Genomic DNA, 11,763 nt, shown 5'->3' with positions numbered 1-11,763 from the left:
TAGCATGGTTTCCGGTTATTTTTATTTATTTCTTTTCCTCCCAGTGCTCTTGCGCAAGTACAATTAAATACTTTTTGATTATCAACCAAATCCTTGGTTGAAGATGTTATTTATATAAAGCTGCACGATTGTTTCCATTGATCAGCTTTGTTGTAAAAGTGATTCCGTATGTTGAACTCAGGTGCTTGAAACACTGTTCATATTGGTTATTCAATTTGATGGCTTCTTGAAGAGCATATTTTAAGTCTTCTATTTCATCAAAAAAATCCTGTAAAACAATGCAGCATACAACCTTTCATCATCATCATCATCATCATTAATTCGATTTCTATACTGCCCTTCCAAAAATGGCTCAGGGTGGTTTACACAGAGAAATAATAAATAAATAAGATGGCTCCCTGTCCCCAAAGGGCTCACAATCTAAAAAGAAACACAAGACAGACACCAGCAACAGTCACATTAAAGTGTATCTCCCAATGAAGTACTTCAGCAAAACCTCTGTCCCTTCTAGGGTTTATAACTCAAACAATATTTGTGATAAACTTTAGTGTGAGTCTAATATTATTCCCTTTAATTTCTAACAGATCCAGGTTTTCGTTTGAAGTTAACCTCACCTGCTCACTGCTGGAAGCTCTTCTCTATCACAATACACCAACTCACAAAAAGCATCCATTCCAAATTCTATTTATAGAGTAATTCACTGAGAAAATGGCTGTTCCTGCCAAGTTTATATAGTAGCACTGAAGATTTAATTACAGTAATGTATTTTTATCATCTCTCCAACCCACCCCTGCTCAGACTTGTGTAGTCAATGGACTGAACTCAATTGCTCACATTTCTGGGTTTCTAATCCATGGAATATGTAAGATTTAAAACTTTCTTTAAAATTAAACATTTCCTTTCTGCACAAAAATATTCTTAGGGGTGTTTTTTTTTTTTTTTATAACTGCCAGACTCAAGCTGTGCATCTGACACCCTCCCCTCAAAAGAATATCATAAACCAAATATAGATTTGGTTCACACAGTTGTTCAAATCTAGGTTTAATGCAGATTACCAACATTAGCATCGTTGTGTGAATCCACACCAAGACAAGAATTTCAGATTCGTTTCAGGCCATAAACCATCTTGGTTAATGTCCACACCATCATGCTAATGTCAGTAACCCACATTAAACCTAGATTTAAACAATTGTGTGAATCAGGCCACAGTTTAAGAAAAACTGTTAATAAGGAAAAATAAATGTGCATCTATTAGATTGTACACCATTTCCCCAGCCACATATCCTGATCTATATCTATTTTCAAATTGTATTACAAACTAGAAATTTGCAAATTGCTTGCCTCAACCCACAGAAAAGTGAATGCAACAGGTTGTGCACTGAATCTGCCCCCTGCCCAAAAGATGGCAAACTCAATCGGTTTTGAGCAGACTATACAGAGAGCATCTGTTATGGAGGGGAGGCATAAAACCCCAAATGCTGGATGCCAACGAATTTCTCCCACACACATGCACATCAAGATGTTTTCATGTGCAGTTGCATTTCCCCAGTACGTCGCAACATGAACCTGCAAACGTGTTACCTTGTCTAACGCAGCAAGCTCATTTCTCAACATTCTTCTTTCTTTGGACAGTGATTCATTTTCCATTTTCAGATGCTGAATCTCAAAAAGCAACTGATCTGTGGCACAACAAAGGGGGGGGGGAACCCTTTAAAATGAAGAGCTCATGAAAATACACATCATGTTACATGCTCATAATTTTCAAAAGATGCTTATATTTTTAGAGAAGATTGAAATAGTTGTTGAGGCCATTCATAAAATCAAAAACTGTGCTCTACCCAGATTTGGGTGCTGTGTGTGTGCTCCCAATTTTTGGTTGTGTGGAACCAAGGTAGGAGGAAAACCTGGGTAGAAGTGATTCTCTGGAAGTAAGATAAGAGGAAAAGCGATCCAGGTTTTCCTCTTACCTTGCTTCCACACAATCACTCTACCCAGGTTTTCCTTCACCCAACCAAAAACTGGAAGCACACACAGCTCCAAAACCCGGGAAGAACACAGTTTTTGATTGTGTGAATGATCTTATTTTCTTCAAAAATCCTGTTCTGAGAAAGCATTGCTAGTATTAAGTCCTGTTAGTAGGAAACCTGAGTTCCCTCTAACCAATATGCCATGCTGGCTCTCAGTGGTATTCCATTGATTGTCAAGTTTCCATCTACTTGAGCTGCCCCTATTTCCAGAACTCAGCTGCTTTTTGCATATTTACTCACAGATAAGGATGATCAGCATCCTTAACAAATCCACTGCAGGGATCTAACATTCTTCTCCCTTCTGGAACAGGACGTGTCAAAAAGCACGGGAGTAAAATGTGGTGCTACCTAAATATTTGCAGGAACAGCTTCCCTTCCTTTCGCACAAGCACTTGTAAGATGATAGGTTTCTTGGTGCTGCCAATGCGTCTCCTCCTGGAAAGGTTTTACCCTTTGCCGAAGTCTTTTTACTTCCCAGTGTCTTCACTTTTTTGTTTGCTAACTTAAGTTGGTATTCCAGATCATTAATCTTTACCTGTGATAAAATAATCAATTTTATTTTATTTTTTTAACTGCACAGGAAAGGGCATATCATCTTAAACACATCTGGATGGACTGAGATCTTTGGATGGAGACATTTGGATGGAAGAGATCTAGCTCAACATTGTCTGTTCAGACTGGCAGCGGCTTCTCTAAGGCTGCAGGCAGGAGTCTCTCCCAGCCCTGTCTTGGAGATGCTGCCACAGAGGGAACTTAGGACCTTCTGCATGCAAGCAAGCAGGTGCTCTTCCCAGAGCGGCCCCATTCCCCAAGGGTGATATCTTATGTAGTTTTCCATCCATATGCAAACCAGGGTGATTTCTGCTCTCACACACAGGATCAGCCTATGACCTTGGATTCTCCCAAAGATGGCACAAACTGTTAGGAAAGGCTATTCCAACAATAACCTGATTCTCTGCTATGCATGCAGTCTAAACCCCTTATGACAGGGACATTTTCTCCCCTGAGAGCAATTTTTCTCCCTCTCTCACAACACTAGAACCAGAGGACATCCCATGAAACTGATTGCTAGGAAATTTAAGATCGACAAAAGGAACCACTTCCCCACACAGCATGTAATTAATCTATGGAATTCTCTGCATGTGGTGATGGCTACCAGCTTGGATGGCTTTAAAAGGGTCTTGGACCAGTTCATGGGTGACAGGTCTATCAATGGCTACTAGTCGGAGGGCTGTAGGCCACCTCCTGCCTCAAGGGCAGGGTGCCTCTGAGTACCAGTTGCAGGGGAGTAATGGCAGGTGAGAGGGCATGCCCTCAACTCCTGCCTGTGGGCTCCCCAGAGGCATCTGGTGGGCCACTGTGTGAAACAGGATGCTGGACCAGATAGGCCTTGGGCCTGATCCAGCAGGGCTGTTCTTATGTTCTTGTGCTCTCATGAAAACACAGATATTCCACATCTGACTCATCCTAGCCACTGCATGCCAAGACAGAGAAGAACATTTTCAGGTTCTTCTGGAAAATATACAGGTTTGGAGTCTGGCAGATTTCTAGGGAAAGGCAGTTCCACAATTATGCAAGAGCCACGGAAACTCCTCTCTGGATGCTCTTTCTGCTCAAATTTGGCACATGGGTAGGACAGGGCGGTCAAGACGGCATTGGCATCTGGCCTTGGTCACCGTACAATCGGACAGTTTGCAATATATCACTTGAACATGTGGTCATGGAATTGCAAGCCACCAGAAGCAGAGGCAGCTGAGGAGATCAGCTGGCTTCAAGAGCCGCTGCAGTGATGTCAACATAAGCAGCCGTGTGCTAAGAAACATGTAAGCCATGCAAACAATTTCCTAGCTTTTTAGCCCGGCCGTTAAACGAGGTTCAGGGAATGAGTGCTCCCTTAACCTGCGCTTCCTGCTTGTGTGTGAGCTCAGGTTGCTGCCAGACCAGCCACACACACAGACACATCCATCTCCTGTGCTCAATGCATGGTGCATTGTGCGATTCCTGGAGACCAGGAATATGCCGTCCTGGCCTCTGGAACTCCACACCACGGCATGCAGCACAGATTATTGTGGAGTGTGGTCTGCGTTCCCAGAAACAACCAACACATGTCTGGGGGAAAAGTGAATACAACTAGCCTCCCCACTCCGCAAACACACCCACCCGGTTGTGTGAACCACCTCACTTTTCAAAAAGAGTTTGCTTCAAATTCTATGACACACCAGACTTACAGAAAGTGTGGCGATGGTTTCACTTTGTTCTTGGCTGCTTTTCAATTCTTTATTGTATCTTTTCTGTAGATTTTTGTACATCTGAAGTACTCTGGAAATGAAAACACCCAGCTTCAGAAGGCAGCACACACACACACACACACTGCTTATGCAAACCCTAGTGAAAAGAATGGAAGCGTATTGCTGCAGACAGTTTGGTCCATTACATCCGTTATGTTTAAAGTTGCTTGAGGTTTGTTTGTTGTTTAATGAAAAACATTGAAAGAGGAGATACAAATGAGGAAGTGAATGCGTGGACAGTTACATAGGAACATAGGAAGTTGCCATATACTGAGTCAGACCATTGGTCTATCTAGCTTAGTATTGTCTTCATAATTTGGCAGCGGCTTCTCCAAGGTTGCAGGCAGGAGTCTCTCTCAGCCCTATCTTGGAGAAGCCTTCAAATTAAACCTTCAAACTTTCAAATTAAGCCTTCAAATTAACAAACCTTAACAAAAATGAAAAGGGGGTTGCTTTTGACATCTTAGGCCTGGAAGCAGACCTCACTGAACGCAGACGGACTGGTTACCGAATAAACTGCTTTCGAATCACATGTGAAAAGAGGAGATACTTTTAGCGATCCTTGCAAAGCTTACCTGGCATTTTCCTTCGCTATTTCTTGTTCTCGGTAGGGAAGTCCTCCATCACCTCTATGCATGTCTGTTTGAACTGGCACACTGAATTAAATACATGCAATGTGTTAAAAAGTCCTCCACTCTGTGTGAACATATTTCGCTAATATAATAAGAGCTGGTCTTGTGGTAGCAAGTAGAACTGGTCCCCTTAGCTAAGCAAGGTCTGCCCTGGTTGAATAAGAATGGGAGACTTGATGTGTGAGCACTGGAAGAGATTCCCCTCAGGGGATGAGGCGACTCTGGGAAGAGCATCTGAGGTTCCAAGTTCCCTCCCTGGCATCATCTCCAAGGCAGGGCTGAGAGAGCCCTCTCTCCTGTGGTTGCTCCCCTGCAAGTGGTATTTTGAACCTGAAAGGAGCCTATAGCCCTCAGACCCTTGGTCCATCTAGCTCAATATTGTCAACCCAGGCTGGCAGTGACTTCTCCAAGGTTCCAGGAAGGAGTTTCTCCCAGCCCTATCTTGGAGATGCTGCCAGGAAGGGAACCTGAGACCTTCTGCATGCAAACATGCAGATGCTCTTCTCAGAGTATCCTCATCCTGTAAGGAGAATCTCTCCCAGTGCTTACACATGTAGTCTCCCATTCAAATGCAAACCAGGGCAGACCCTGTTTAGCAAAGGGGACCATTCTTGCTTGCCTCCCTCCCTCCCTGTACAATGATTTCTCTGTAGTGCTACGTCCACTTGAAATGGGATTGTAAAATGGGCTGGCATACAGAATCACTGTACTTCTGTACACAAATCGGGCCCCTCGAAGGAAGCTTGGGTTCCTAAAAAGAAGCAGGTCTCTCAAATGCTTACTCTCTCTTGGTGACACAGAGAGGCATTAGCTTCTTTTGCCCATGCAGTTGGTCTTGTAGCTGTGCCAAATCATATTCTAACTGCTTATTTCTTAGCCGGACATGCCTCAGCCTCTTGAGCAGCTGCTGGTTTTCTTGATTCAGCTGGAAAATTGAAAAGAAAAGAAAATTGAAATTGAAAATAAAATTTGAAAATTGAAAAGAAAATTGAAACTGAAAAGAAAATTGAAACGAAAAAATGAAAACACAGACAGACAGACAGACAGAAACACACACACACACAAGCTTAGAAACAGATGAGGATTACCTGTTATAGGCTACAGTTACTTAATGCATTTTAATAGTTCTCCCTGGGTGAGACAGCCCCCTCATTTCGGTTCTTTAAAAATGGCCTTATCAAAAGGTTTCCAAATCCTGCTCTGCTCCTACTTTTCCAAACCGGGAGAATTGCTACAGTTCTCCAAATGTCATATTGCACAAAGCAAGGAGGGATTGTTATAATGCATGTGTCCTATAATACAAGGACATTTATTTTTTTTGCTAGAATATCATATCTACCCAAATAGAAGACAACTCTGAAGTTGACAACCCCCTTACAAAAGCATAAGTGACTCAGTGGGGAAACGCTTGACTAATAAGCAGAAGGTTGCCAGTTCGAATCCCCGCTGGTACTATATCGGGCAGCTGCGATTTAGGAAGATGCTGAAAGGCATCATCTCATCCTGCGCGGGAGGAGGCCATGGTCATCCCCTCCTGTATTCTACCAAAGACAACCACAGGGCTCTGTGGGTGCCAGGAGTCAAAATCGACTGGACGTCACACTTTACCTTTCCCCTAAAAGAACAGGATTCTGAATTTAAGATGATTGGCTTAAAACACAGGTTAAATACACGTTATTCCTGTATGTACCCTTAAAGAACAGGGCTCTGAATTAAAAATGGCTCCGTGATTTCTAACACCAAAGTACTTAGGGGAAAAAACCCCAGTCTTGGTTCTAGGTAAATACAGGATCAATGCTATAGATATCCTCTGTTTTCAGATAGGATTCCCAGTGCCTACATCTCTCATGCCAATGTAGTAAAGGACCATTCAGCCTGATGGAGATGCTTGTCTGCCCAACTGCTTGCTGAGAGGGACGCGCTTCAGCTCATCACTGGTCTATCTAGGTCAGTATTGTCTTCACAGACTGGCAGCGGCTTCTCCAAGGTTGCTGGCAGGAATCTCTCTCAGCCTTATATTGGAGAAGCCAGGGAGGGAACTTGGAACCTTCTGCTCTTCCCAGAGCGGCTTCATCCCCTGAGGGGAATATCTTACAGTGCTTACACTTCTAGTCTCCCTTTCATATGCAACCAGGGCAGACCCTGCTTAGCTAAGGGGACAAGTCATGCTTGCTACCACAAGACCAGCTCTCCTCTCCAAGAAGAGACCCCTACCCCTGCTCCGTGCCATCTCCTTTGGGGCACTGATTGTTCATCTCTGCACAAGTCATCTAACGTCAGCTCCCTTTAATTTATTACTTCCACTTCCCAATCTGTCAAGTCACTGCTTCAAATATAGATTGTAAACCCTGTGGGCAGGGCACATTGCAGTCCTATGCTCGTCTCCCAGTCCACTCCAGGTCCAATTCAAAGGGCTGGTTTTAACCTTGAAAGTCCTAAACAACTTGGGAGCGGGTTACCGGAGAGAGAGCATCCTGTCCCATACGTCCCGACTCGGAGCTTAAGAACTTATTCGGAGGTGCTGCTCCAAGCGCCCCTGCCAAATGAGGTGAAGTGGGTGGCTGCTAGGGAGAGGGCCTTTTCGGTGGTGGCACCCCATCTTTTGGTATAATAGCCTCCCCAGTGGGGCTCGCTGGGCACCATCACTTTGTTCTTTTAGACACCAGGTAAAAACCTTTCTGTTCACTTGTGCTTTTAAAAACTGAACCGCCGCTCCCATCCAGTTACATCCCGTCCTGTTAGATCATTTCAGATGTCCCTTTTGTCGGTCTCTGATTTTTGAGAGGTCTGGAGTTCTAGGACCCGCAAAAGGGCTTTTTCAGTTGCTGCCCCACTTCTTTGGAATTCTCTTCCCCTTCAGATTCGTTTAGCCCCCTCTTTACCAGTCTTTACATCCTTATTGAAGGCCTTTCTTTTCCGCCGGGCATTTACCCTGAAATTTACTTAATTTTTTCCCCAATTATATATTTTAGTTTGCAATTTTTAATGTAATTTTTGATTGTAATTTTTAATGTTAACTTATTTACATTTCCTTGTACACCACCCAGAGTCTTTGGAGTGGGGTGGTATATTAAATGCTTCAACAAACTAACTAACCACCTACCTACCTACATAAATAAATAAATAAATAAGTTTTGTATTTTGTACTTTTTGTTTTGTATCTTGTTTTGTGTGTTTCTATTGGATTTTTTTTTAATGTTTGTGAGCCAGAGAACAGTTGTGAGCCAGAGAACAGTTTGTTATGAGGCAACTAACAAATAAAAGTTTGATTTTATTTTTAATTATTAATTATTCTTCTCCAGAGCCTTGCATATTGCTGTTAAATCAGCGTTTCTCAAACTTTGACCCCAATTGTATTATCTCTTCTGCGGTTGCTCCCCTGCAAGTGGTATTTTGAACCTGGAAGGAGCTACAGTTGTTATTAACACACAATTGGTAGATAGATAGAGAAGTTAATTCAGTCATTGACCAGCAAACACAATTGGTGAATTTTGCAAGCTGCTGAACAAGGTTTAGTCACATTATGTGAAATTTCAGAATGCTGCTCAGAAAGGAGGGGCATAATATAAAAGCCATCAGTTCTTTGTGGATACTTTTAAAAAGAAGGTAATATTCCTGTCTTATTTATTTATCAAACTAAACATTCATTCATTCATTAAACTAAACTAAACTAAACTAAACTAAACTAAACTAAACTAAACTAACGTTGTTTGTTGGATTTTTAAAACAGATAAAAACAAAACAAACAACTTATTAAAAACAAATAAAATTAAAACTAGTAATTTCAGTAATCGCTAAAGGCTAGGCTATAAAGAGATGTCCTTAGGGCTCATTTAAAGGCTGCCAGTGCTCTTAATACAATCACAATGAATATTTATATACCAACAAAAAGTTCCCAAAGTTTCAAAAGAAAGAAAGAAAGAAAGAAATAAGGCTCCCCGTCCCCAAAGGGCTCACAATCTAAAAAAGAAACATAAGATAGACCCCAGCAACAGCCACTGAAGGGATGCTGTGCTGGGGATGGAGAAGGCCAGTTGCTCTCCCCCTGCTGCATAAAGAGAATCGCCACTTTTAAAAGTTAGCAAATATCCCTAGGGAGCACATTCCAGAGCCCAGGAGCAGCTACAGAGAAGATGCAATCCTGAGTCTCCACCAGGGAGTTATTCGCACATAGCTTCATGCTGCGAGGTAAATTTTGAGCGAAGCCACTTTGAAGTACTCTCGCGGCATTGAGGGAAGCAGCCCCACCCCTCTTCTCCTGGGTTTGCTTTTGATGCAAGTTCACACGGCAGGCCTCTGTGTTTTCCTTCTAGCCCAGGGATTCTCAACCTTGGGTCCCCAGATGTTATTGGACTTCAACTCCCATAATCCCTAACCAAAGGCCACTGGGGCTGGGGATTATGGGAGTTGAAGTCCAACAACATCTGGGGACCCTAGGTTGAGAATCCCTGTTCTAGCCCATGGTGGGAGAGGAGGAGAGGGAAAGAGTACTGGAGAGCTACATCTGCGTTTGTAAAGAGAGTACCCTTCTTATCATGCTCATGATCTGATGTCAGTGCCTCTCCCTATTTACTCCAGCATTTTCAGAAAAAGTCGCTTAAAACCAGCATTTAAAAAACCCAGAAATACCTTGAGATACGCTAGAATTCTCAAGACAAAGCCCAATTTGTGCATGGAGTGGGTCCAAGGATCTCGAAGGGACCTCAAGGTAAGTTTGGCTGCTGGTGTGTGAACACACACACTCTCGCTCGAAGGAGATTCAGGGTAGAAGTTCTGTGTGTAAAGCCTCCAGGAGAGCTGGCGGCTGCTGGAGACGGACCTCTCCTGATGACCTTAAAGTGTAGTGGGGAGGGATCATACTGAAGAAGGCACTGTCTCCCAGGTAACCCAGCCCTAAGCTGCTTAGCGTTTTAAAGCTAATTACCATTTTGCCCGGAAACATATCGGCAGCCAGTACAACTATTTTAAAACGGGCATAATATGGCCCCTCCGGAAAACCCCAAAGACCAGTCTGGCTGCTGCATTTTAAACGAACTGAAGTTTCCGAACAACATGTAAAGGCAGCCCCACGTAGAGCGCATTGCAGTAGTCAAGCCGAGCGGTTGCCAGTGAGCGCACCACAGTTTTGAGATCATTATCTTCAAGGAACAGACGCAGCTGCCGTATCACCAAAGAAGCTCTCAGCGTATATAGCAAAAAGAAAAAGAAAAAGAAAAAGAAAATGGTCCCCTTTCCCAAAGGGCCTCACGATCTAACAAGGGACACACACGGAAGGCTGTTATGCGCAGTTGAATCGAGAAGGGCAAACACTCTCTGCCAGGGAAAAATAATCCTGAGCTGGCAACCCCAATGAGATAACCTCTAGGCTTGACTACTGCAATGCGCTCTATGTGGGGCTGCCTTTGTAGGTAGTTTGGAAACTTCAGTTGGTCCAAAATACAGCAGCTAGATTGGTCTCTGGGGCTTCTCAGGGAGACCGTAGTGCTGGTAATAAAATGGAATTAATTAATTAATAGGTGGGGCTGGATCTCTGGCACAGCAAGAACGGAGGGCAGGAGAACTGGCAGCACCAGGCTACCCGAACCCAATCAGAGGAGTTGCTCTTCTGCCCGCACCTTGGAGGAAACCACGTGAGTCGCCCCCCCGAACACAAATATACCAACCCCTACTGCCACTCACTTGGAGGCACCTATGGATGGAGGGCAAAGCCATCCGACCACGTGCTTTGGCCTCACACACAGCCCAGAGACCAAGCTTCCGGGGGCGGGCTCAAGCACCTCCCCTCAACCACTGCGACGGACACAACCAATCAGAACTCGGGACAGCCAGTCAAGTGCGCAGAGGAGGCGGAGCCTGACGACCGTTTCGAGCCGGAAGCTTCCCGGCTCCGAAGTTCAAGAGCTTCGTATCTGGGACGAATTCGCCATGCATGGAAAGCCCCCAAATGCGGGCTGTCCTCAATCGTGCCTGTTCGGTCTTAAATAATAATAAACGATAATGATGAGCTTTATTTGTTATCCGCCCCATAATTAACTGTTCTCCGGGCGGTTCACAACTCATTTTTTAAAAACTCAATTAAAACATCTAAATCACAATGCAAAACCAACAACAACAAAAACCATTCAACAACAAAACCAACACCAACAAAAACCATTCAAAATACCATACAAAATTTTTAAGAATTTAAAAAAGAAATTCAGTTTTAAAAACCAGTTTTTAGAAGCCTGAGTGAACAGAAAGGTTTTCACCGGGCGCCGTCGAGAACAAAGTGACGGTGTTGCAGTTTCTGCTCAGTCTTAGCTCAACGCATCTTTCCCGCAGGGAAGCGTCATGGCCAACGGAAGAATTTGCCGCAGGGGTCGAATTGACTCTGGCCCTCTCCATCCCCAGGACAGCATCCATCCAGCGGCTGTTGCTGGCGTCTATCTTGTGTTTCCTTTTTCAGACCGTGAGCCCTTTGGGGACAGGGGGCCATCTTATTTATGAGTGATTTGTTTTTCTATGGAAACCATAAAACCACAGGGCACCATTTTATTTATGTATGTATAGCTTTGTAAACCGCTTTGGGAACGTTTGTTGAAAAGCAGAATATAAATTTTGGTCGTATTTGTGTTCATGATGCCTTGGGAAGACTTCAGAGCCATACTCCCACACTGCAAGTACACAGGGAAGGTTGCACACCTCAATTGGGAGAGGAAACGGTCTACCTTCTGTTGGATATGGAAGGCATTTAGTGAGTTCATCATCGGGTGACTGTAGATTCAGGCCCCACGGTCAGAACTTCTGGGTTCCCATGGAGACCGGAGACCAAGCTGG

General features: G+C 43.8%; 1 protein-coding gene across 3 annotated transcripts; it reads right to left on the bottom strand.

Moving 5' to 3' along the window:
- LOC128337613 (centrosomal protein of 290 kDa-like) lies at positions 1-11,763 on the bottom strand. Of its 3 annotated transcripts, none has more exons than XM_053278845.1 (7): positions 11,629-11,763; positions 5,730-5,872; positions 4,891-4,971; positions 4,256-4,346; positions 2,376-2,562; positions 1,582-1,679; positions 1-268 (listed from the first exon to the last, which is right to left on the bottom strand). In XM_053278845.1, exons 2-7 carry the CDS (start codon positions 5,753-5,755, stop codon positions 107-109), a joined length of 645 nt encoding a protein of 214 aa, XP_053134820.1. In that variant the 5' UTR covers positions 5,756-5,872; positions 11,629-11,763; the 3' UTR covers positions 1-106. The 3 variants fall into 3 exon arrangements, with proteins under 3 accessions (XP_053134820.1, XP_053134818.1, XP_053134819.1); XM_053278843.1 differs by having other exon boundaries at positions 11,655-11,751; XM_053278844.1 differs by lacking the exon at positions 11,629-11,763 and adding an exon at positions 10,627-10,819.

This window comes from Hemicordylus capensis, chromosome 14, assembly GCF_027244095.1.
Source record: "Hemicordylus capensis ecotype Gifberg chromosome 14, rHemCap1.1.pri, whole genome shotgun sequence".
Lineage (NCBI taxonomy): Eukaryota > Metazoa > Chordata > Lepidosauria > Squamata > Cordylidae > Hemicordylus > Hemicordylus capensis.
This window is presented reverse-complemented; position numbering and strand designations above follow the sequence as displayed.